The following is a 27,955-nucleotide window of genomic DNA, read 5'->3' on the forward strand; positions in this document are numbered from 1 at the left end:
CGCCGTCATGTTCCCCAATCAGTTGCTGCCACATCACCACAGCTGCAATGAAGATTCCAGAAGAGATGAAGATAGTCGCACACATATTGAAGTTAAGGTGAGTCACCATCGTAGATCCGGTGACTCACCGAACAAACAGTATTTTGAAGGCCTATAAAAGGCCATTTAACATGCAAATAAGAAAAAAAAGGAAGAGAACCAATCTACCACCAGCAGTAAAAAACCGAAAGGAAAAAGAAGGAGAGAGCTTACCACAGTCATCGAAAACCCAAAATATCGAAGGTATAAATTTAGATCTAGAAAATTCTAGGAGTTTTTAGGAAAAACGGAGGCCGGATTCAGCTTTAGGGTATTCCAATCTACGATTTGGGGGTATTTTTATATTTTTCGGCTACCGTGAAGAGTGACCGATGGTCGGAATAGTGACCGATGGTGATCAGAATAGTGATCGACCGGTGATCGACGGTGACCGACCAGTGGCTAAGTTTAGAGATAAGTAGGAGAGAGAAGCAAAATGAAGAAATGAAGAATTTTGGGAATTTTAGGCTATTTAAGGTCTATTTATACCCTCCTCAAAACTACGTCGTTTTGGGGAGGGACTTCTGTATAATTTCCATCTGGGAAGAATCACGCGTGTAGCCATCCTAGTTTTGTAATTTTGTATTTCAGTCACTAAAATCAATTTCTAATTATTTCAATTCGACTTTATAGTTTTATTTAATTTATAATTTAGTCAATATTATTATACTTACATATTTATGGTAAATATATTATTTAGTCCCTGGTAATTTTAATAAAATTTATTTTAACCCGAATAATTAATATTGAGGCTAAATTACACTGTTAGTACATATCTTTTTTAATAATTCAAATTAGGATCTTTAGGATTTATATTTTATATATTTGTCACTGTTTTTTTATAATTTTCATTTTGTCTATTAATTAATATATATCTTATATTTTAATCCTATAATTTTAGTTTTCTTTATTTTATCATTGCTTATTTATTTAAATGTTTAATTGCAATTTAATTTATATTATTATCATTTCAATTTCAATATGTTTAAATTATCACTTTAATCATTATTGTTATTACTATTATTTAGTCATATTCATTTATTTATTTTATTTGTTTTTTATTAAAATTCTATTTATAAATTTAATTTTATAAATTAATTTTAAAAAAAATAATATTTTAATATATATTTATTTTTCAATATTAAGAAATGACAGTCTTAAAGCAACTGGATGTCTATTTTATGATATTTTTAAATAAATAAATATTTTACTTTTATAAATTATATATATTAATCTATTTTTTATTTTTAGATAAATATTTTATTAATATTTATTTATTTTTTAATACTTAGAAAAGAGTTGTCTTAAAGCACCTAGAAGTCTTTTTCTGGTATTTCTAAATAAATAAATATCTTATTTATAAAAATAAAATTATTTTGAAATAACATTATTATAAATTAAATACATCTTTGAATATTTAAATTTATAATAATAAAGACAATTTATAATTAATAAGTACCAATTTTGGGCGTTGTGGGGGTGCTAATCCTTCCCCAAACGTAATTGACCACGAATCCCTTTTTATTATTAAAAAGAACGAATTTTTGGTTAAAACGCAGATCAATTTATTTTTAACTGATGTTTTCTTAAAAATTCTTTTAAAACATAATTTTTAGGTATTCGACCTACCTAATCCAAAAGACCGATGGCGACTCCCAAAACATTTAAAAAAAACCATTTATTCACACATCACTTTTCCCGCCAAGTAAAAATTTCGTGCCCTGGCGAAAACCTGTTACGACAAATGTAAAACATAAAATAAAATAGGCGCTACCTATTACGTTAAACTAATTACCGGTTTGTTTAAAGGTATAATAATAATGTAAATGGTAAAATATTTACAACTTAACCGATTAAAATAAAATATGTGCCTTTCATTTAATACCCCAACCGTCCACCTCCCACATTTGTGAGAAAGTCGTCTACCCCTCCCCTTTTCCTATAAATACCCCATCCCCTCTTCCTTCAAACACAAGCTTCAAACCATACTCAAATCTCAAATTCTCTCATTATTCAGAGTATCAAATTTTTTATTAAGAAAGTAAAATATTTTTATTATATTATAATAAATCAATTATTTATTATTTTATTAAATTTTATTATACTAACTTTTTATTATTTTTTGCAGTTATAAAATGGAATGTGATTTGCTACGTTTAGATGGACATCATACCTCGAGGCATTTTGCTGATACGGTAACAATTTTAAATTCTATTGTAATTTTAATTACTGTTAATATTTTATTTATTTAATTTGTTTAATATTATTTTATATTTTAATTTCTATAATATTTATTAAATTAGGAGAGAGATTGTATATTAGATCCATTCATTCGTAACCTTAAGTTAGAGATACATATTCTTGTATGGTTGTATTTAGTCAAGGCTGGATTCGGTTACGTAACAAAATATAAAGGGCACTATAACCTTGAATCCAACCTTATGTCTGCATTGGTTGAGCGGTGGAGACCAGAGACACACACATTCCATCTTTCGTATGGAGAGTGCACAATTACGCTAGAGGATGTTTCCATGCATTTTGAGCTTCCGGTAGATGAGAATGTAATTTCCGGGGTGGCGTATGGTAACTGGCATTCATTCTGCGAAGAGTATCTTGGAGGCGTCCCGCCTAATTTCAACGATGGTCGAATTTCGTTAAATTGATTAGATACAACTTTCAAATATTTGGTGACGCCTCCAAGGAGCAGGTTAAAATGTATGCACGGGCTTGCATACTACACCTCATAGGAAGGATCTCGATGCCCGACAAATCACGTAACAAAGTTCATTGTATGTGGCTGTGTCACCTTTAGATTTTCATCATTAGATTTTCATCATGCTGGCACACTCAGTTGGGGCTTCACAGTTTTGACATTTCTGTATAGGGAAATGTGTCGAGCTACTGACTATAGAAAAAATGTTATCGGTGGATGTCTCATTCTACTCTAGTATTGGGCGTTGTAGGGCATGCCCTTTTTATGTCCGGTGGTGAAAAACCCTTTGGTCTTCCCACTATTATTGAGGTAATTTCAATACTGATTTCATATATTAACAATTTTGTTTAATATATAATAAAAATTATTTCATTGAATAGGTGGTCAAGTGTAAGAAAAGATCATCGGGATTTACCTGATGATTGAAAGAAATTAGGCTACTCATTGATTAGAATGCTGGTACAGATGTATGTATTTAAAAATTATTATCTACTTTTAATTATCGTTATGTAATTAGAATATTATTTTGATAAGAATTATATATATTTATTTTAGTTTCAAAGGGCTCCTTATTCTAATAAAGAGATGAGGATTTGCATTTCACATCACTTAAGAGGCCCATTAGATGTCTAAATACTGGTGGTCCTTCTGATATATTATGCTATTGTCGAGTGGCATCCCACTGATCTCGTGTTTCGCCAATTTCGTTTTGTAGAATCTATTCTGGAAGCACCTAAGAATCTCAATGATTTTCATATCATCGATAGACGGGGCAAAAAAATCAACTGGCTGCTGAAGCACATTGAGTGAGTAATGATACGGGAGGATCGACGTGGGCGCATTCCCCATACAAAACCCATTTATATAGATCATTACTCTGTTGCAGATAATTATTATGAGTGGTTCAATAAGAACGGGAAATCGTTCATACTTTCCGATAAAACACGAAGTGGGAGCATTCATCGACATCGAAAAAGACATCCACTGTCACAACATCATCGTCCCTAGAATCATGGACGAAGAGCAGGCACTTCTGGATCATCCTTAGCTGCATCATCGGAACCATCACTGTAGCCATTGTCTACAACGTTGTACATTTCATAGTCATTTTAGATGGCACCGCAGCTAGGTTAGATGCCATCGCTTCCATACCAAATGTCGTCACTGCCGTAGAGTTTTATGACCCCTCCTGGCGGATATTATAGTTCCATATTTGTAGATCCAACTTGGGGTTCATATACTGGTTATTTGGTAGGTGAAGTTTCATCACATGCATAGACACCTCTTGTACAGTTTTTGCACTCATCGATATCGGTCTTTTTGTAGTTTTCACAGTTTTCAGTGAGTGGTGGGATAGTCAGTCATACACCTCCAAGGTCCTTATTCTATGGAGGTGTTACATCATCATTCGTCCCTCATCAAGAAAATCTATCTGTAACATCCCAAAAGTAAGGCTAGTGACTAAAATGTAAGTTTTGAAAATTTGAGGTTAAATTCAAAAAAAATTAATAGGTTCAGGGATTTATGGGGAATATTTGGTGAATGGTTGTTTAGTAAATATTGAATGAAATAAGGCAAAATTGGTCTTTTTAATGGAAAGATTTTTTTATCTTTCCTTTGTAAGAGATTTAAGCACGTGAAGAAGGGGAAAAGACAAATTTGAAGATTCTGGAGAGCTATTTTCTTCTTCTCTTCCCGTGAGCTTCATTTCAAATATGAGTTCTTAGTAAGTTGGTATTTCTTGATTTTAAGTTTGGGTTTTGGTCTATATGTGATAAGTAGGCTTAAGGAAAGTTTAAGGTGGCTTAAAACTAAAAAATGAATACGTTATGAGAGATTGAATATAAGGAGTTTTTGAGTGAATTATTGAAAAACAATAAGTAAAGGGATTTTGAAGTTGAATTTGACTTGTCATAAGCTGGAATAAGAAATCTAAAGTGTTAAAAAAGGGATTTGGATCATGTTAAAAATATAGTAAGATTCTTAGTTTAACATATTATGGTGAGACATTGAAGATGACGAGCTGTTAGAATTATAAAAGATGATTAAAGTGGATATAGTTGAGTTTGATGGTATGAAATGAGTTCTAAAAGTAAAGTTTATGTGAAGTGTTGATAATTCTCGGGTGGTAGAAGTATATTATGGGCTGATGGTATCGGTAATGGATGAGTAATACCGATACTACAAAGCCATAATAGGTGAAAATATTGGTTAGGTATCGATACTGCATGAACAATATCGATACCATAAGGCAAATGTTGACAATTCTTCATAAGGTATCGATACCGAAGTGGTAGTATCGGTACCATGGGTATCAATACTAATGTATTAGTATCAGTACCATTTTAGAATGAATTCCAAAACCCATCCCATAAGAATAGAAGTATCGGTATTATACTTGTAGTACCGATACTACTCAAATGGAAATTTGTAAATTAGTGTTTTGATTAGTTTTCATTAGTAAAAATCTTTTAGAGTAATTGGAATTCCAATATTCATATCGATTATATGAATTATGTAGATATCGAACGGAAACAAGTATCGAATAAGTCAACGAGATATGATCGATCAAGAAGAGATAAGTTTATTGCTTGGACTAGTGAGGCTAAGGTGAGTGCATACTAGGATGAAATATGATTTGATGGAAATTAGACTTGCTATAAGTCTATCTTCGACATTTTAAATATATGATGGTATGAGTAGAATAATGATTATGATTGTACTATGTGAATATGCCTTGTATGCATTAAATGTTTATATGATATATGTGAATAGAAGAGAATAAAATATAAGCTATATGATATAATACTTATATGCATATATAAATATGTTATTAGACATGACATATATGGTTATATGAGAAATGACATGATATATATAAGTAAAGGTATATGTGATGATCTAAGTGACCATACGAGATTATAAGCCTATGTAATAACATGAGACAGTGAAATAAGTTCAATGACATTGATATATGTGATATGATCTATGTACGTATGTGAAAATGCAATATAAACAATATGAACATGAGCTAAACAAGTACATGATTGTGTGATAATCTATGTGAACTAGTATAATGGAATTATATGATTAAATGAGAAGTGAGATAAGATAAGTAGTATTGACCTATAGGATAATATAAGAATTGTATATCAACTAGGAGACATGTACATAAATGATGATACGAAAATGCAAGATAATCTATATGGGGAAGATTCATGTGCTTAAATGAAACTATGGCATATGGGTTATATGGTAAAGATCTATGAAGCCATAGGAGAAGGTTATAGGAGCAATGTAAAATTGAACTAAGTAAATATATTAAACTAGTATATACATGATGAGATATAAGTGATATATGTTTACATGCTATGACATATGTTAGGTGATCTATGTGAACATAAGAGAACAAAATATAAGCTATGTGGTACAGATATAAATGATTACATTAAGATGTAATATAAATTATGGAATGATGATCTATGTGATTATATGTTTATTAAAATATATAAGAACAATATATAAGCCATGAAATATGAACTACATGATTTAAATGTTTATGTGATATTATCTATGTGACTACATGAAAATGTGATATTAGTGTATGGAAATGATCTACGAGACCATATGAAAATGTGACATGAGCTACGAGATAATAAACTATGTGATTTCATGTATATGTGATGAACTATATGACTATGTGAACATGTGGATGTATGTCTATGAGAAATCAACTATATGAAATGTATAAATGATAAGCTCATAGTATGTGATATGAGAGCTAAGGGTATAGTTGGCATGCCAAGATTCGATGATTCTATGTGGTCATTCGGGACATATATGTGGTCATTCGGGACATTTCTATGTGGTCAATCGAGACAATTTTATATGCCCCTAGTGGGAACTTATACGAGCTACCTATGGTGTCAGCATATGTGCACAACCTCTATGTACTAAGATATCTTTAGTTCTCACAAGTGTACATGGGCTAATAACAAGATAACATAAATAAACCTTGTGTGATGTTATGTGTGTTTCTTTTTGTAATGTATCATATTCTTTGTATAAATGATAAGTATAAGATTAATGATAATTATAAGAATATTGAAGATGATATAGGAGTATGTATTCATGTTGTTATATGTAATATTATATGATTTTATATGATGTGATAATATGAAATGTTCTTTTATTGTTAAATATTCAAGTTTTCGTTATTCTCTTATATGCCTCACTAAGTCAACGACTTAGTGTGTGAGTGTTTCACACGTAGGTTCCGAGAAGAAAAAGGAGCAAAGATAGGCATGTCAAGTCAGTTTCTCCTTTTCAAAGATCATATCAAAAAGAATTTGAACCATATGTATTTTGTTATAAAGAATGTAGTTGACATGTAAGTAAAGATTTGAATAAGATATGCTATGATTGGTTTTGTAAAATTGTATTATTGTAATTAATGTAAATTATTCATTTTTGTTTTCAATGTGAACTGGAATTTTAGTTATTTTGTAAGAATAAATGTTTTGAAAAGTCAATGTGACACCTCAAATTTGTATCCGGGTCAGGTACATGTTTGGGTGTTACACTATCTGCTCCTGATGATGATGATGATGATAATGATGACGATGAGAGTGAGAAGTCAGAACAAGTTATACGAAGAAATCCTCCTCGACACAGACAACCACCGCTTTGTGGAACACATTCAAGACGCCAACATTGGTAGAGTTATTTACTTCGTTATTTTTTTATTTAATTTTTTTGTTTACCATCAATTGTAAATTTTTTATTTAATTATGGACTTTTTATTTATTTTGTTTCTTAATTTTTTTATTACTTAATTGTTCGAATTTTTTTATTATTTAGTTCTTTTTAATTTTTTTGTTGTATTGTTTTCTTGTTTTTAGTTTGTTCGAATTATTTTTATTATTTAATTTCTTTAGTTGGTAATTAATCGATGATGCTCAAATGATATTAACTGAAAGTAAATGAAAGTTAAATAACATAAACTTAGATTTCATAAACAACAACTACATCAAGCACAACATCAACGGTTACTTGATGACAAAAGAGATGTACATTTTTTCCTATTGTGTCCTAGGTTTCTACAATGCCCACATCTTTTGTTTTCTCTGGATGTCTCCCGAATATCCATATCACAATGATTTTTAGTGGATTTTGGACAATCGGGCTCACTCAATAAGGATGGATCTGGAACAATCGGAAGCCAGTTATGAACCTTACAGAGTCTTTCTCATTAGCTATGGGAGAACTCAAATTCAAATTCCTGAAACACTTCTGAAAATTGATATACGGGATCCACAAAATGGTTATAGTCTTGACGGGTATGCGAGTAAGATGCTATGACATGAGAACATGGATACTTCAGAGCTTGAAAAAACCCACAGTTGTACACATTCCATTTGATGAATCAATTTTTTTTTTTGTAGATATGTAACTAATCTTGGGTGATAGAAATGACCGTTTTGCATCCAAGTTTGAGCTTGTCCCCCAAGCTTGGTAAAAATTGCTCCCAAACGAAAATATGTCATTTTAACCAAAGTCGTTACTGGTAAATGGTGTGCCCCAATTATGGTCAAATTGATAGTCTCAGCCAAGTTGGTTGTCATGTGTTCATATCGATATCCACCATCATATGCATTTGTCCACATTTCTTTGTTGATGAGGTTGATGTAATCGTATCCTTCCTCGTTCTTTCCTCGCAACTCTTGAAGCATGTACTCAAATGTTTCAGGTAGTAGTTCGTAACATGAGCATCAAATGTAAAACTTACTAACTTTGTTTTCATAAAAAATAAAAATGATTATGAAATAGAAATATCATTTTGACATACCCATGTGCACAAGTAATTGTCGCTCATCATTCTTCTTGAACCTTCCATGATAGTTAGTAGCAATGTGTCAGATATAATACTGATGTTGGACATAGGGTGGTTGCCACATTGGATCCAAAAAATACATTGTTGCTTTGATCCTGCCTGAAAAGACACAAATTTTTCCCATCGTGATAACATGTAAACGTAAGTTTCTGAGGAAACCCCCCCCAAGAATATGTATCTTCTCATTCAACAAGGACAAGAGAAACTGGAATAATATTGCGATTATCATCTTGGAAAATTGTCAATAGTAAAACTTGTTTGTATTTTCCATACAAGAATGTCCCGTCAATTTGTACCATGAGCTTGCAGTATTTCACAACATTAATGTATTGTGGGTAAGTCTAAAAAAGTCAGTAGAATTGACATCGATCGTAAATCACTTGATCATTATGGTATGCATGGCAAGTTTCGAAGTCAATAATTGTCCCAAGATTCAATCTGCGCACTACCCTAAACCAACTTGGTAGTTCGTTGTAAGATACATCCTATTCTCCGTGAAGTTTTTTAATGGCATTCTGCTTTGCCTTTCATGCTTTCTTGCATGAGACGGTATACTCATATTGTGGTTGTATAGCTAAAATCAGCACCACAATAACTATATGAGAGCTTGCTTTTACCATGGGCATAATGGCTTGACAGATAATGTTGGAATCCAAGTTGGGATGATCCTAGTTTATCTCTCCAACACAACATGTGTGAGGACCGTTGTATATCGTTACTTCCCATATATTATTTTTCTTCTTCCTCTTTGATGCGTGAACCATCCAATTGCATCCGTTATCACGTTGGACATAGTGGCAGATATACTCTTTGGTGGTAGAATGACCGACTCTGGACTGAACAAAATTACGAATATTGTAATTCTTAATTGTCATCATCGCTTATTCTTTGCGTGGAAACTTCATTCATTTATATAACTCACCATCATTGACTGATGAGTTAAATCCGTAGTCACCGACATTAGGTATATCCGTAAATTCTAGCTCGTATATTACACTATAGTCAGCTTCATACATGTATGCTAGAGGTTTGGTGTATATCGTATTTTTGGAAACTTCATCTACATCATCATCATCAGAGTCCATGTTGAATTGCGGTGATTCTGGCTGAACGAATAGTTCAGTCTCAGCACCATCTGCACTGGCTCACGAAGAGGTTCTTCTGGTGGATATAAGGGTTCCTCCACGATGTCAATATTTAGGTCAAACAAACTAGTATTTGAATGTCTTCCCCCTTGAACTTGAAGGCATCTCGACATTGAGGTCGAAGAAGCTTGCTGTTAAATGCATCCCCTGGAACTTGAAGGTATCGTGTCAAATGGGTATTGCACAGATTATTGCATCGAGGGCATCTCTATATCCAGGTAAAAGAAATTGGCAGATGAATGTCTTACCCTTGAACTGGACGCGCTGTTGCCATACGTATTGTTTGTGGAGCCACCTCGGTACATATCGTAAGAAGTTGATGATGAATGTCTCTCAATTGAACTTGATGGGATGGCACCATGATGTGGATTTCCCATTAACGAGTTAAAATCATTACATATTACTTAAGTTGGGCTGTCAACTTGATCAGTTTGTTGAGTCAGCCCATAGTAGGAGCATAATGACATAACACGAATAACACGCACTTCAACAAATTTCGTATACATCGATGTCTGAATAATGATTTTGAGAATCAACTATCATAGCAACATCGTCATCGTTGGACAGTTCAAACGCTATATAAGTTAACGAAAATATTGCGGTTGGAAATCTGTACTGAAGTGATGACAGTCTTCTAGTACTTACAACATGAACCTTCCTTGAAATTTTCATTATCAGCTCCTCAAGAGTTATGTTTCTCTTGAAGGATATCTGACATAATGATTTGATGCGAAGATGACGCCGGTTTCATCTTCCCGAAATTCTCCATCATAGTAAACAATAGCTGAAATACGCGTCATTCTAAGAGTTTGAAAGATTGAGAGTCTTATATATACAAAAACAATAGCTAAAATATACCTACTTAAATAAATAGTATATGAATTAAAATATAAACTAATAAAAAATTAAAAAATTTCACAATAATTTAAAATTTAAATATATTGTTATCGTATCGACAAAAATGTCTCGAGGTATGATCCCACTTTCCAATTTTACAATCGTAAAAAATAATGCAAAATAATTAGTACAATAATTTTTTTAAATAATCATATATAAAATAAATATAATATAATAAAAAAAATTTATCTTACAACAAAAATAGAAGGAATTGATAAAGCAAAATTAGAAGAAATTGATGTGGTGATAGTTTCATAGAGGGTGTGTTATTTATAGGGGAGGGGAGCCTTTAAAGGTCGAGCTGCTTGGGTGGTACCAATAATGGAAGGCACAGATGATGATCTGCGCCCATCTTGACGTGGCGCCAGTTCGGATAAGGCGCGGATCGCCATCCACACCTTTAATGATGTGGCGCCAGTTCGGACAGAACCCCGCAAAGGCGCTGATGATGATCTGCGCCTTGTCAGAAAGGGTGCTAGATCGTTAAAATTAAGAGAAAGAATGTCTGACAGATAATTATTACCTGTACGGGTGATATTTTGGTAAAATCACCCAACTTTGTTTGTCTATTATTTTATTTGTCCGTACTCAAAGGAAGGAATTAAAAGCTCTGTTTCAAAGGAAGGAATTAAAAGCTCTGTTTTGAAAACCGGACCGGACCGGCCGGTTCAACCGGGAACCGTTGCTTAGTCCGGTTCAATCTAAACCAGTTGAACCGCTATTAGTGAACCGGCTAGAACCGTTGAACCGTTCGAACTAGACTGGTTGAAAACCGGAAAAATCGGGATTTTTGTTTTTAAAAAAAAAAAATTAAACCAAACAACGTCGTTTGTTAAACGAGCCAAGTCGAACTCGAGTATTGCTGAGCTCAACTCAACTCAAACTCACAAGCTAAAAATTGTCAAGTTCAACTCAAACTCGAAATATAATATTGAAACTTGAACTCAAAAAGGCTTAAACTCAAAAAAAAATTAGAAGCTCGATTGAAGCCTAAAATTCGAGCTTGATTGAAGTGAAAGAATAGTTCACTCAATACTCACCAAAAGGCTCCATGATTTTGAATGCCAAATTACCTCTATTATTTATAGAAGTTAGTTGTGATGCACTTCTATGTTTCTTAGCAATGTGAGATTGTTTTGTTCTCATATTTTTTACTCTTTAGACTTTTGGGATGCTCTTCTATGTTTCTTAGCCATGTGGAATTGTTTTTAAAAAAAAATTAAACTAAACAATATCATTTTGTTATGATTTTTTTAACCCCAAATTTATTTTTTAATTATAATTATATAATCATATTTATTATTTAATATGTTTTACCTTGAATATTATGTTGTAGTTAATTTGATTCATTTTGTTTCACTTGATTTTATAGTTTTTAACTTATATATGTTATGACTTGCTTTGAATATGACTTGTGATATAACAAATTATTTTTTATTAAATATTTTTAGTATTTTTATTTAATTTTTTAAATAATTATGACGTCATCCGGTTCTTCCGACCGGTCAAACCGGTTCGACCGGTTAAACTAATAAACCGGTAGCATGACCGGTTCGTTAACCGGTCCGGTTCTGAAAACCACCTGAAGCGTGAAGTTTTAGGTGTTCTCTCCTCAATGGTAGCTCCTGTTTTTCACTTGAACCACTGAATCTAAAGTCATCAGGCCCACGATAATGATTTAAAACAACTTGGGTCAAATATATGGAAAGAAGACCCCAAGTTATCTTCAATGGCTCGAATCAAAAGAGCCCAACTCTGTGGTTTACGTGAATTAACTTTGGCATCATCACTGTGACGACACCTGATCAGCTGACTGAATTTGCTTGGGGGTTGGAAAATAGAAACCAAACATTTTTTTGGGGTTATTAGGCCTGATTTAGTATGTGGGGACAAATACAATGCACTTCTACCATCAGAATTTTTTACAGTGATCGGCTTACTGGCAAGTTGCTTCCCGCAGGAACAAGTTTTGAGCCACCCTTCTGTTGGTGGATTCTTGACGCACTGTGGATGGAATTCTACGATAAAAGTATATCGTTTGGTGTTCCAGTGATTTGCTGGCGATTCTTCGCCGACCAGCAACCCAGTTGTTGGTTCTCTTGCACTAAATGGGGAATCGGCATGGAAACTAACCGCAATGTCAAGATGTATTAAGTTACTGGGCTGGTTAGAGGGTTAATGGAATGAGAAAAAGGCAAAGCGATGAAGAAGAAAGCTTTGGCGTGGAAGAAGCTGGAAGAAGAGGCTACCAGCAACCCCAATGAATCATCGTATAAAAATCTAAACCAAATTTTGCTGTCTCCATTAGGTTAAAGACACAGCACAACTTCTTTACATGCATTTTCTGGACATTGACATCAAACTTGAAAAGACTGATTATAATAACTTAAATCTCTTTAATTTTTTTATTTTGTATGTTCATTTGATGTTTGTACAGATATATACAGATTTATAATTTCTAATCCTCTAACCAAATAAATAAATAAATAATTTGAGATCACAGAATCAGTGCATGAATAATTTGGAACATGTTATATGCACCAGATAAAGGTGTAAAGATGAAACATTCTTCATATTACATAAAAAATTATTGATAGGGATTTTTGGTGGGCAATAAATTTAAATAAGGTTGTCAGGTTCAACTAGATAAAAAATATTAAAACAAAAAGTCCAATATTCATAAGTATTATTAATTATAGCAATCATTATATTTGCAATACATTTACAAATAATTCCATCATTAGTTTCTTATGCTACTGTCCTAACCATACAAATTAGATTAGTAGATCAAGTAGCTTGTAAACATTTTTGCTGATTATTATGGTTATATATAAACAAAATAAAGAGAATGAAAATACCATTCTTATGTAATATATAAATCTTGTTAATTACTGATTTTTGAATTAATCCCGTGCACAAAAGAAAATAACAAGATGTTGAGGCTAAATTGTTAAGCAAATTTTCCCTTTTTAGTAAGGGAATGTGCTTCCCTTTTTCTGGTTCAAAGTTCATACAGTGTAGTTCTGTAAAGGATGTTAACACTCTTGATGAATGAATGACTTGAGAGAAAAATAGAATAAGGCGAAAAAGATCAGCATAAGGCGGTTGATTAGTCCTCCTTATTCCTGCCATAGGCCACAGCAGTAAGTTGTTGCAGTAGTACTCACCTATGGCTAAATAATTGAGAATATGAGAGTGAAATAAGGTGATGAGAGGAACATAAAAACTTATCAAGATTGTACAGTTTGATCATTTTGGCATGGATGATGAGTTCTCCTTCCCTTTCAGGTTTTTGGACTTTCAGAAGTGATGGCCCCAGCTTCCGTTTCTGTGGATGGAGGCTGAGTAGTCTGAGAATCTGAGACCAAAATCAGTAACAAAATTTATGACGAGCACATATACAAGTGAAAACAGCAAACTAATGATGAAGATTTGAGAGTCTAGTACGTATATTTTCATAGTTAGAGAAAATAATGCCCTAGCATGTGATGTTTCACTGAGAAACAGGGCCCCCTCTGCCTGCCTGGCTTCCATGTTATGTCTTTGTACATTACATTGAACTGGAAGCATTGTAAATTTGGTTAATCTTATTGACGTAATTTTATGTAGGAACATAAGAAATGGTTAAAACAGTGGGCAGTGAATAACATGGTAACTGAGGCTCTTCACTTTGACTGCATGATGAGAATCAATCAAAAGCATCATCCCTGATACTGAAACCACATGCAATCACTATTTGTTTACACTATGCTCCTCTGTCATAACTTTCTATTTGACCCATCATTCGGGTCATGCCAATAACCACACAGCTCATTCACATGTTTGACGTTGCCCATGTGGCCCCCCTTCCCCTTTGGCACATGCTACACTAAATTCCTAATACTATATATTATCTGTGTCAGAATGTGTATGTGTGAATCAAAGGAAGATGACAGAAAAATTACTACCACTTACCAAGAATGAATTCTAAAAGGCATATCAGCATTTAGCTCAGGTGCGTTCTTTTACTCAAAAGAAATGTGTATCATCATGTATATGAAGCCTAAATAATGTTGGTAGTAAAAAAATGACAAGAATATTTACCTGCAGAAGAGTACTGAAAGGGATGCCTAGGATGGAAAGGTGGGGGAGGATAGTTGGAGAAGGACCCCTCCATTTGTGTAGGATAGTAAAGATAGGACGGTCCGGGGATACGTTGAGCCTGGGGTGCAGAAAATGTTCCCCCGGGAGCTTGCATGGAGTAGCCAAAATAATACGGTGACCCCATTGTGGAAGATGATGATCCATACAGTTGATGATAGTATTGTCCCTGCTGAATTTGTGGATTGTAGAGAGTCTGCATTGCCATTTCAATAACATTCCTTATCGGATATTGTTGGCTGAACTACTTGCTTTATATGGAACAACTTATATATTGATGTTAAGTTTTGAAATCGACAGAGAAATAGGTTTCATTGCTTACTTGGTGATACCCGTATTCAGGACTGTAAGTTGGGTACCTGGAAAGATGGAATTCATCAAAAACATTTAGTAGAAATATGAGCAAATGACTATAATTGTGTTGAAAATTATTGGATATATCAACCCTATATTTCTTTTGTTTAGCGAAACTAACGCCTTTAGCCTTTTTTTTACTGCATTGGTATTGTACGGTTCCCATTCTTTTATCTTATTTTTCATCCTAGTCACGACAATTTTCTAGTCAAATGCATGCATGGTCATTTTTACTATGTACAGTCTGATATGCCAACTGCATCGAGAAACACGCATAATTAAGCATAATGTAACTATACTAACACAAAATTTTCCAACTTAAGATTTTTTAGGGCATGCATGTACCACTTCCTCTAACTAGAGCACGAAACAACCAATAGCTTGATTTGATTGTAAATAATAGGGAGAGCTCACCCATAAGGTGGATACATGACAGCTGGTAGCGGGGGCAGCGGTGGTGGAGGCACAGTTGCTGTAACTCCACTATAAGACGGTGTACCTTGCTGTGCAGCTCCCTGAAAAGGAGTACTACCTTGATTTCTTCCTGCATTGAAATTCATCATATCCGTTTCATTATTGTCACCATCTGTGTTTTTTTTCTTTCACTTCCCATAAAATAAATTAATGAGGAAAATGCAGCTCATATGAAAGAGTATGGGGACCTCGTGGCGGTGAAGGTCTAGACCTTCTAACTGAAGCAATGTTACAATTTGCTCTTCTTTCACCAATCACAGGGTTTGGTTCAATACATGCCCTCCGAGCTGACTCAGGATCACGGAAAGTAACCTACACGAATGTAGTGATATTGGCATATTGCACAAGAAACTTAGCCATTAACAAAGTAGTATATATATAAGAACTTACAAAGCCATATCCCTTAGATTTGCCAGTGTTTTTATCAGTGATGATAACAGCTTCAAGAATCTCTCCAAACTGCTCAAAATACCTACGCATTTCGTCGGTCGGGGTCTCCCAAGCTAGTCCCCCAACAAACACTTTGGTAAACGTAGTGTCACCAAAATTTGGTCGATAATGTGCATAAGCCATCGCATCTAAACAAACAAAACAACAAGTGGGTAACTTTCCTTTTGCATCAAAACTCTCGTTTTGTATGGATCACATATTACAGTTGACAAGAAAGGTTCAGACAGCCGAATCCTCTGCAATTCCACCTCATTTCTCTTCCTTCTTGTTGCTCTACTGTGCTTGTCTCTATTTCCATTTCCCCTTCTTTTAAGCTTTCATTTCACCACAGAGGAATCATTGAAGAGGGTCACAGAATGAGATGAAGCCTTGTTTATGATGTTACAGAAGTTGTTGCCGGTTGTTATTATTTTATGAGTTGGTTAATAAAAGAGAAAACCAGCAAGGGAAAGAAAGAAAACAGTAGTTTAAAGACACAGAGACCAGACAGCTGCAAACGTTAATTTGCTGTCGATTGAGATATTGAGAGAGAGAGAGAGAGAGGGTAGGGGGTTGGCTTCGTTATATCGAATGGCACCTGAGCCTGCGTGACTGCACGCACTTGACCATCTCTTCACTGTCTCTGCGTTAATATACTCTCCTCAACCCCTTAACCAGTAGTTGTGGTTTCCTTTTTTTTTTCAGGGTTACTTTTTCCATGTGTTGTCTTTTTTAAGCCTTTGCCTCAAAAACTGAAATGTATTGTTTATTTATGCATATACAGATACTTTTTCCAGTACCAATAATATTAAAATATTATGATTTACATACAGAAATTATTTGATGTGATTGGTGTGTATTTTCTTGAACAGCAATATATTTGTGATTGATTTTGGAAGAGTATATATTAAAAAAAACTTATAGTAATTATGAATAAAAACATTATTTGCAGGCCTACTTCCATTATTATAATAACGAATCGGCTTGTATAAGCTGGAAGAACATCTAGAAATCAAATAATCTATTGAAAGGACCATTGACTCTCTCATGATGTTCATAGTCCAACCAAATTATGCTGCTTCTTTCTTAATTTTTTTTAGATGCTAAATTTCATGTTTAAGCACCAACGATTTTTTGATTTTCTAAAAATGAAGAAAATTAACATCTGTTAATTTAGTAGTTAAATTGCATACCCAAATCATTTGATTGAAATATTTGATGTTTTCCCTTCAAATTGTTTAAAAAATATTACTATTCAGTGTTTTTTATTTTAAATTACATGATATGGAAAAAATATATTTGTGTAATTTTTTATAAGTTAAATAAGATTATTGATAAAATGCAAATCTTGATTTTCATCAAGGTGTTAATAAATATTTAATTAATTAAATCAATTTATGTTGGGTTGCATTAAAAAACTTAGTAATGTTGGCCACGACGAAAGAGAAAAAAGTAAGACGTAATTGAGAAGATAATACAAACTCAAATATATCAATAAACAAGTGTTTTTGGTTAAGAGTTTGTTATTGCTGTTTTCACTTTCTATTGCATCCATTATATGATGATGTAAAAATATAAGTATATATAAATATAATGTTAAAAAATATTTTAGACTTTTACAGTTTTTTTGTATTTTTAAATTTTTAAAAAAAATAAGAATAATATTTAGATATTTAATATTTTGTGTACTTTTTATTTATTTATTTTGAATGAAAAGAAAAAAACCACTAAGAGGCGAACAACACCATCAATTCAAACAACTCGAGCATCATCATAAAAAATATGGCTTATTTCCGGGACAGATCATGGAATAAGTGTATGCCAAAAGAAGGTTTCCAAGGAAATTTTGCATTCTCTAAGGACGTGAGCCAATTGAACCGTCCAATCTCATTTAACAACTCGATTGCATTCTCTAAGGACGTGAGCATCAGCAACTCGATTGCATTCTCTAAGGACGTGAGCCAATTGAACCGTCCAATCTCATTTAACAACGTATATAAATTGTCAATAATTAAAAAAGATTGTAAAGATATATTACCTTATAATCACTTATACTACTAAAAAAATTCACAAACAAAATAAGAATTGTATTATATTAAAGTCTTTTTCTCTTTACATATGCCTCCACTTCTGCTCTATCTCGGTCATTTTCCTTTTTATTATTCATCAAAGTTAAAGGTTGCCGCATATCTGACAAGTATAGAAAGTAATATGGTAATGATATTAAAGTTGCAGTGTACAATTTTAAGCTTTTTTTTTTGTTGGTTTGACAAGTACATACAAATATGAAGAGAAAAAAAAAGATACAATCCATGCTCCAAACCTCCTCTAATCACAACCTGTTATATGCAAAAGGCCAACTTCTGCACAAGAAGAATATAACAGTTGGGATCACGTACAAAATTAACCACTGAAGGGCGATACCAAATCATGTGCGTGCGTTTGAAAACCCAAAACCATTCTCTTTTAATTTGGTCAATCATATTATATAAACAAAAAAGATAGGGCATTATAATTACATGTGTTTGTATATTGGTAATGTATGACCATTATATTGTCCACAAGTGCCAGCGAAAAACACAGAGTCTCGCCATTCTCTCTTCAAAGGAAATGTATATATTATGTTTGTTATATCCTTTGTTGTAAAGCCAGCTATGGTTTTAAACACACTCCATCGAGTTCTTTTATGATTTGTTGGCAAACAAAACTCCTTCTTTATGTGGGGTTGATGAGCAGAGATAAAGAAAGTTGTTATGGTAATAAAGTTAAAAAATAAAATTCACGTAAAAGAAATCAATATAATAAACAGGGGTGGGTTTATGAAGTTAGCATGTTGGCAGTGCCAGCGTTAGGGACGATGAGACAGCTATGAGGAAACTCTTGAGTTGTTTTTTATGAAAACTGTACAAGTCCGTGAACTGGCTGGCTGGCTATTTTATCCACGTGGGGGTCGTATCACTCGTTGAGAACAATGAGCTGGACTTCATCTACTTTCTTCTCTCCATTTTATTGTTATTTATTATTTCCTTTTCCTTTTCATTGTATTGTATTGTTTTCATGGCTGAGTTGAGACCCACCTCCACTGGTTCCATGATTTCCATCCCATCAAACCAAGCCAATCAATGCCCATTTAAAGTTGCAACTCTCGCCTCGATACCCCTCGTCGCTGTTTTGTTTCTCACAAATATTATTATTCTTCCCTCACCACTACCACATAAGGATTGAATTCCAAATTGCCCTTTTTTGACCTTGTAATGAACCACTGTTACAGTATCTGATACCCTTTTCTTTTCTTTTTTTTAAGATCAGCGTCAAGATGTTTTTATTGCAGTCGGTCTTAAAACAAATCTTTGTACGGGTGTCTTAAAGTAACATCCGAGGTCCATGGAAGCTACGTATGAGAAAATCAGAAGGATAGGTTAGGGGTTAAAAGATCTTTGGCTTATAGGTTACCGATCTTTGGACAAATAGGAGCTGTTTCAGCAGCTGCTTTTAAGTCGTTATTAAATGTTATGTAACAATATTTATACAATTGTCATACGAGATTTAGATTTGAAGGTGAAGCATTCAAAGACCTAAATAAAGAGACCCAAAATGGAAACTCTAAATGGCCTACTCTTCTTGGGGTTTAAATAATGGTTCTGAATAAAAAAACCTAACATTTGGAACCATTATAAATCACCAAATTATGGGTGTCTAATTTAAAGTCGGACTTCATAATTTTACAAAAACACAATATAAATATAAAGATAGATAAATGCTCTTTATCCATATACATGAAAATTACCTGCCCATCATCCACCGGCACTGGTTGGCCTAAACACCAATATCGAATAAAAGAAATACCGTAGATTTCTCATTTTTAAAACAATAAGATCTATGATTATATGTAATCTGACAGTGAAATCTTCTGTTCTGACTGGACAGAAAAATATTGTTTATTATCATATGGACCATGTCAAGGTTTTGAGTGGGCTTTTTGTGAATACATAAGTCATTTAAAGAAATTGGGCAACTTTAAACCAAATGATGGGTTTCTGAGTTTTCAGGCTGGGCCTATATTTCACATTTGCTGAGTTTTGAACATTAGTAGGGTTTATCCGTATCTGTTAATTAAACCGTGCTGATATTTTGATTTAAAATAACGGTAAAGTACAATTGTTCTCTAATTATGGGGTGTTGTTTTGCTAAGTCTCTTTATTATTAAAAGTTATAAAATTATTTTCTGACTATAGGACACTACTTTGTTGAATAATAGAAGTTACAAAATGGTTATTTGACTATTCATTTGTTCCAATCTCGTTCTTTTTTATTAAAAAATTGATTATATTTTGTAATCATTTTAGTTTTATTTTATGGATCGAATCTCTATTTACATTATGTCATCGAGCCAGTACTTTAAAGCAACAACGGTGCTAGTATATATCATTAAAATATGATTTTATCATATCTCAGTGAACATGTTAATATTCGGTTTAGACGAGCGTTAATTTTTTATCGAAAAAAGACGATTTTGGAATATATGAATAGTTGGGTGACCATATATGAATAGTCTGATGATCATTTTATAACTTTTAATAGTTGAAGGACTTAACAGAACAACGTCCTACGGTCGATTGATTATTTTGTAACTTTTAATAATAAGAGGACTCAATAAAACAATATCTTATAATGAGAACTATTTGTATGCTTTACCCTTAAAATTGTTGATAAAATGTTTGTAGACGTTTAATCGGACAACTACCGATCAAAATCAAAAGCGAACAAAACATGTCCAAAGGGTATGCTGTGCATAATCATATGGCCAAGTAAATAAGCTCGTGCCCTCCTAACATTTGGGGTGGTGGCGCAGTTGGCTAGCGCGTAGGTCTCATAGCTTCTGAGTTATCCTGAGGTCGAGAGTTCGAGCCTCTCTCACCCCATTTTATCTCATTATTCTCCGTTTTAGACAATGCTGGATACGTTTCTTTCGCTGAATTGGGATCAGACACCGTGCAGTATGCACTTTTTCAATGTCCTAACGTGGACAAGATTCTTGTCAGTAAGAATGGTTTTGCATCTGATCCCTTCAGTGTTGGGTGACCAAGCAGCAGGCAATGGTTAACAATGCTGTTTTTGAAGTTGAAGTTTAGTTGTTTCCACCTGTGGACCATAAAATTCCTCTTAGGTGGCCAACTGGGAGAAGATGTCATTTGGGTTGCAAATGTTAAAATTAATGGTGAAGAGGTATTTTCCTGTGGCTGTGTTAACCTATAGGTGAGTAGATGTTTCTCGTCAGTTAACTTTCGCATCTAATTGACTTCATCCCCTTTCCCCTTTACCCATTTATTATTCTTACAAATGTGTTTCTTCAACTCTCTGCTTCGTGCTATTGCAGAATGCTGCTGCTGGAGGAACACCAGATTTCTTTTCGTTCAGCTTCACTCATGTTTTCGATGGCGTGGAAGATTATTCTCATCAGATTACTGAAATGATTGGACTGAGATATGAATCTAACTTCATACAAGCAGGTTAAGCTGAAACTCTCCTTGGAACATGCATGTTCAGGGTAAGCTGAAACTCTCCTTGAAATTCTCCTTTTGCTTGCTCATTACAACTTTCTGAAATATAAACCTGAGTTTAAAGCTTTCTTAATGGCCACTGTCAACTAGAATCATTTGTAGTGTACGATTTGCTTCTTTCTCCATCAATTCATCCTCCTACAACAACCCCGATATGTTATAATTTCTCATGTTGATAGAGTCAATTTGTGTTGGGACATAGACATAGGGCTAGAATAATTTGTGTCAGGACAGAAAAAAAGTTTGGTTAGATATTTTGTATGTAAAAGTACCCTAATGACTGTTTTAAATGCATATTTAAAATAATACACAAATTTCTTGGTCAATTTCCTTTTTATTGCTTAAAGTTCTATAAAATTTTCAGACGTTCACCAATCTCTTATTTGTTAATTTGAATTTGTTACCATGTGTTGGCTCCTGAAAGTGAATTCTTTTATGCAAAATGTGTGCTACATATGGTATTTTCTTGATTGAAGCGGATACAGTTCTAAAGTTCGGTGACTAAAAGGCATCAAACGTATCTATTCATAATTAAACCGTGCTGATATTTTTTTATAAATTTTGGGATGATTAAAGGTAGTATTTGTTCAGAATTTTCTTAATACACATGCATCCTACAAATATAGCTGCTTGAATCTGGGACCTTTAAGGAAAATAATATTCTGTTTTGCTACGGAGGGGAGTTGACGATTCCAGTGCTGAAATTTTAATTTAAAAGAATTGATAAAAATAAAATGTTTCTAGACGTTTAACCAACAACTACCAAAAAAATCAAAACCGAACAAAACTTATCGAAGAAACCAGCCGTTAAAATATGTTCGTGCTCCCCTTACGTGCGGGGTGGTGGCGCAGTTGGCTAGCGCGTAGGTCTCATAGCTTCTGAGTTATCCTGAGGTCGAGAGTTCGAGCCTCTCTCACCCCATATTTTCCTCCGCAATGCTGGAGACAAGCAGTATGCGCCTGTTTCATTGTCCAAACGTAACCAAGAATGGTTGTCTTATCCTTTCAGTGTTGGGTATCCAAGAAACAGGCAATGGTTAAAAATGTCGTGTTTCAAGTTATGTTTTGTTGTTTAGTTCTTCCACCTGTGGACCATGAAATTCCTCTTAGGTGGCCAACTGGGAGAAGATGTCATCTGGGTTGCAAATGTTAAAATTACTGGTCAAGAGGTCCTTATTACTCAACTGTACTATGTGATCTTCATGTTATTATTATTCATGCATGTGTTGAGGAATCCTGATTCTGGTCCTTCTACATGTAGCAAAGGAGAAGATGTTGAATCTCCATACCATCGACCTCTTCAAAACTGTATAGGTTGTACAAATAGCCGGTGATGGGTTCCTATTGAGGAGAGGGCAAGATGGCCTTCTTGGTCTAATTTGAACAAGAATGAACTAGCATATATGGTAATTTGGTGTTGCAAGGTTTGTTAGAAGTAGATTCCATCAAGCAATGAACTAGCACTTATTTTCAGGGTTGAATGCCTGTAGGAACGTTTGTGTCTGACAATAATTGTATATTTAAGAGATCCAGTGACCATAGAATCGCTTCTTCTATCAATACCACTCCAAGTAGCATTTGTATAAAGTCGAAATGCATTCGGCAGTTTCAGTTTACTTTTTCAAAAACCGTTCTTTAAGAGAAATCAACAAGCTAAAACAATTCTAGAGAAATCCCAAAGTTTTCCGAGTCTTGGTATTCGAACTCATTTTGAACAGAAAGCAGCAAAGATGGTAGATGAAAACAAAAACGAAAGCCTCCGCAATTAATCAAATAGGAGGCTACAGTGCAATTGAGAAAGATTCCCATGTCTCTGTCTCATTAGTACTATACAAAGACATGATTTGAGGTTGTGAAAAAGGTTTACAGAATAAGCTTCTAGCTCTGCAGCATTGAGAAAGAAAGAAATGCTTGTAAGTGCATTTATGATGGAATTTTATAGTTCATGTTTTCTACCAAATCAATATAGTGCATTGGTGTGATTGATCAGAATCGATTTGAGAAAATCAATATAATCCTTAAACCCTAACCCTTAACACATCCACTGATGACACATGAATTGAGTTCGGGTGTTCCTCCCGCTCCCAACTGTCAAATCAAGACCTATTCTGGATCATAACCAAGGATGAGTTCTGATGGAGTTATGTTCGTTTTATGTAAGCTTATGCAAACAACTTATGTTAAATTTTAGAAACAATGAAAGAGTTTTATCATGTAATCCACAGAGACAAGTTTTCATGCACCAACAACATTTGACTAAACCACACAAACTCAAATCAAATTACCAAAAAGAAAACAACTCCAACATAACAATAGAGATGTCTGCATAGCAAGAAGTCTTTAGGGTCACACTCATAAAGCAAAATAAAGAAAAAGGTTCCCATGAATTTCCAGGTAAATTACGGGTAAAATATCTAACGGGATGAAGAAGCCTGTGCAGGTGACTTGAGAGATAAGCGATGAAAACTCTGGCTGTTCGATTTATTCTTCTTCTTCTTCCCTATTCCCACATTGTTTCTATGCACTCTGGAGGATGCTGAACTGCCCTGGGTTGCTCTTTTTGATGTTTTTCTTCTAGAGCTCAAACTGCCACTTCCTAGTGCAGCTTTGGCTACACTATCAGTGAGCAGTTCTCTTGCCCTTTGTGGTTTAATGGGTTGCTTGTTCAGGTATGTAAGCTTAGGGAGTAAGCTACAAACTGCCTTTCGCAGCTGGTCATCGCTAATGTTGCTCTGAACTGGATTTCCCAACAGATTTCAATGCCTGCAATGAGTTGTAGTTTGCAACAAGCTGGCCCAGTGCCTTTGTTGTTGTTATCTTGTTGAAGCTCAGGTCTAAGACTGTTAACTTCAAGAGCCTATGTAGCCCTTCCACATCACTTATCTTGTTCCCAGCAAGGCACAGTTCTTTAATCGGTGTGCAGTTTGACAACCCTCTCATAACAAAGAAAACAGTACATTTTTAGAATTGCATGCAAGTTGTTTAAGGAGAATGTTTCCGTGTAACAGGTTCATTCACGAATTAGTTACCATGTCCAACTCGAGAAATGCGGTTATAACTAAGGTCAACAACTCGCAATCGAGTTAATTCTCTAAGTTCTTCAGTGATGCTGATCTTGTTTCTTGACAAGTTGAGTGTGTGAATGCCCTTCGGCAGCGATCCCGGAGTAATATGGGCTGTCGAGAAAGCAAGAATGATAATCATGATCATATATCAGAGTGCAAAATGTGAATTAGTTATCATCTTAAACAATCGTCAAGCTTTTTCGAGAGCTTACTTATAAAGTTGTTTGACAAATTGACCAATCGAAGGCTGGAGAAACCTGGGATGATTGGAATGGCTTTCAAACCTATTCCTGATATGCGTGCAACGCTTGAGGATGAATTGAGAGTTTGAATGACACTATTGGCATGTAAAATCTCCTCAGAAAAATTGATATCCGAACGGCGAGTCAAGTGGGCTGTGTTTCTTGCTGATGATTTACCAGTGTCCGGAGAAGGTGGAAATGTGATGTTCTCTTCATCATTTACATCATCAGAAGGCTGTGCACTTTGGGTTTCTAGATCCCTCACCCACTCATCGACTCTTGTGAAGGATGATGATGGAGTGGGGAATGCAACCCATTGGTTCTGAGGCCATAAACCAGAAACTCCATTATGAAAACCATTCCAACTCTGGTTGTCATCACAGTTTCCAGTGAAGTCTTTGTTTAAGGACTCCCCCATAAACGATCCTGGTGATTCCATCTTGCTTGATTTCATTGCTTGATGTAGCTCAATTGTATCTGAAGAGTACCCTCCCTGCTGGTTTAAAGTAGCAGTGATAGGAACAGGTTGTGGTCTTGTCATCCAATTGTGAGAGTTCCGGTGGCTCCAAAGTAACAATTTCCACCATAACCTTCTGCTTCTGGAAGGTAGAACTTGACTGGAGGAATGTTTTTTCAACATCACTCGGTCTGCAATGTAACGAGTCATCACAGAAGAAGGGCTACCGAGATTAAAATTGTCCATTTTTCTTGCAGATAGCTCCTGCAATTCTTCAAATGACTTAGATGGAGGCAACTGATCAGCTACCTTTCTTAGCACATCCCTTGTCCCCAAATCCGAGCATGAGGACATATGCTTCGGTGAAGCCCAGAACTCAACCCTCCTCATCCCAGGATCACTAATATGTGCACTTTGGACTAAATCAACAACCTTTTCAACATCTTTCTCCACTGAGTACATAAAATCTTCCTTTGCTTCAGGTTCAAATGAATCAGAAGAGCCACCCTTTTGGTTCCAAAATCAAATCCTTCACTTGAGTTGCCCACATGGGCTTGGAGATCAAAGTCAGAGAACTCTCTCTTAATTGAGGCATTTTCTTCATGCTCATCTTCCCCTTCATATGCTTTCTCTACTGCTTCACATCCAACAGGGCTCTCATGGTTGATTACCTTGATATTGCAATCCTCCTTAAAGCCAACAGGTACAGGGACCGTAAAGGTTGTTGATTTCAATTCATCGCCCTCGAAAGGCTGTACCAGTTGTTCAAGTTTAATCTGGAGTGTTCTATCTTTCTTTTGATCATTAGCTTTTGATGATGAATCACACCTCTACAAGTAAACAGTTCAAGAAGATCAGATGAAGCAGGAAATCATTACATACACAAATCTGAAGCATTATGTAAATTTTTTGAACCCCTTTCTCGCCATATCTTTCTTTTTCTTCGCGGTCAATAATTTGAAACAATTATATTTCTCCATTTTACGTAGGACTTGGTCAAAATCTCAAAGAAGCCTGAATATATGTACTGTTTATTTTCGTTCTTCCTCCTATTGAACGTATAGGCTATTGATGCTCACATCTCTAACCGATTCTAATTAAGCTTTGATAACGGAACTCGAGTTTACAAAGATCACATCAGAGAATGATTGTTCAAAAGTTAGCCGTAATCAACAGGAAGGCACCAAGCCAACGACCGAATGCAATCGGATAGTGAACGACCATCGGAAATGAAAGGGCCGATGCCTTCTCCGGCTCGAGAAGGTCTCACTAGTTTGTCGGCCAGAGTTGAAAGCCCAGCTTCTCTTAGGAAGCTTCACTGAATCCGTCTTTTAAACCTCTCCTGTTTAAGAACAAAGCAAGCAAGCAAGAAAGCAGGTGGTTAAGAAAACCCCAAAGCTCCTTTAATATAAAGTTAATTTTTTGACACTTATTTGAGGAAATATGAAATGCCAGATTTCCTTATTATTGGTTGAATCATAGCTGATGTACTCGGTTAGTTAAGGAAGCTATTAGAAGCAGTTGTTAGCTGGTTAGTTGTTAAGCAGTTAATGCTTAGTTGTTAAGCAGTTAAAGGTTGCTGTAATTGCTGTAAATCTCTTGTATATAAGGTGCATTATGGATCAATAAGATCACACATTATGAGTCAATATCTTACTACTCTATGCTATATTCTCATATAGTATCAGTCCCCATAAGTTCATGGAGTTATCGGTTCTAGCTGTGTGACTCAAAGAGTACTGGTTGTTCGTGGTAGCTTCTTGCTTGCTAGCCTGATATATTGTTCTTGATCAAGAAACGGTTTTCTGTATGATTCTTGTCTTCTTGCTGCTGAGTGTTGTAATACAATGTTCACTAACAAGAAAATCAACGTAGTACTTGATGAAACGAATTTTTTGTTATGGAAATAACAAGTTTTACTCACTGTTCGCAGCCATAGACTTGAGCACCTTCTTACTGGTGCTATGCAGTCTCCACCGGAAATGACTCTTGATGAAGATGGCAGTCTAGTTCCCAATGATGCCTACGATGATTTTGTAGCCCAAGACAGTGCGTTAGCATCATGGTTGTTGTCTACTATCAGTCTGCATCTCTTATCTCAGTTTGTGGGAGCTGAGACAGTTGAGTTAATTTGGGCTACGGTGTTGTAATATTTTTCAACAAGATCTTCAACCTCAGTAATGATCATACATTGTAAGCTTCAGTCACTCAAGAAAGGTGAAGACAACATGCGTGTCTATCTTGCTAAAGTCAAAGAAATTTGTGATGCCTTGGCTTCATGTGGAAGCCCAATTCCTCTAGTAGGGCATATTGCTAGCATCTTGAAAGGACTCCCGCGTGAATACCAACCATTTATGGCTTTTATAACGTCGAGTGGTGAAATGTTACCGCTAGACAAGGTCTGCACCATGTTAATAGATGCAGAGACACAACTTGCTGGTTTTGCAGCTCAAGAAGAAACCGTGATGGTAACAGCTCATGTTGCTCGTGGAACTAGTGATTACTCC

General features: G+C 34.7%; 1 protein-coding gene, 2 non-coding genes and 1 pseudogene across 3 annotated transcripts; 2 read left to right on the forward strand and 2 right to left on the reverse strand.

Annotated features, from left to right (window-relative positions):
- Nucleotides 1-13,662: 13,662 nt before the first annotated feature.
- LOC120190870 (RNA-binding protein 38-like) lies at nucleotides 13,663-16,651 on the reverse strand. The gene is made up of 6 exons (XM_039193913.1): nucleotides 16,085-16,651; nucleotides 15,883-16,006; nucleotides 15,635-15,764; nucleotides 15,189-15,225; nucleotides 14,810-15,062; nucleotides 13,663-14,084 (listed from the first exon to the last, which is right to left on the reverse strand). The coding sequence occupies exons 1-6, from the start codon at nucleotides 16,265-16,267 to the stop codon at nucleotides 14,011-14,013; spliced, it is 801 nt and encodes a 266-aa protein (XP_039049844.1). The 5' UTR covers nucleotides 16,268-16,651; the 3' UTR covers nucleotides 13,663-14,010.
- Nucleotides 16,652-20,960: 4,309 nt separating this feature from the next.
- Nucleotides 20,961-21,045, forward strand: TRNAM-CAU. Its single transcript is given in 2 exon segments — nucleotides 20,961-20,998; nucleotides 21,010-21,045. It is a non-coding gene; the product is annotated as a tRNA-Met (tRNA).
- A 1,476-nt stretch (nucleotides 21,046-22,521) lies between these two features.
- Nucleotides 22,522-22,606, forward strand: TRNAM-CAU. The gene is given in 2 exon segments: nucleotides 22,522-22,559; nucleotides 22,571-22,606. It is a non-coding gene; the product is annotated as a tRNA-Met (tRNA).
- A 1,337-nt stretch (nucleotides 22,607-23,943) lies between these two features.
- On the reverse strand, nucleotides 23,944-26,428 carry LOC120190955 (annotated as a pseudogene).
- Between the last annotated feature and the right edge of the window lie 1,527 nt (nucleotides 26,429-27,955).

Source organism: Hibiscus syriacus, unplaced genomic scaffold (genome assembly GCF_006381635.1).
Source record: "Hibiscus syriacus cultivar Baekdansim isolate YM2019G1 unplaced genomic scaffold, ASM638163v2 tig00116964_pilon, whole genome shotgun sequence".
In the NCBI taxonomy this organism is placed as follows: Eukaryota; Viridiplantae; Streptophyta; class Magnoliopsida; order Malvales; family Malvaceae; genus Hibiscus; species Hibiscus syriacus.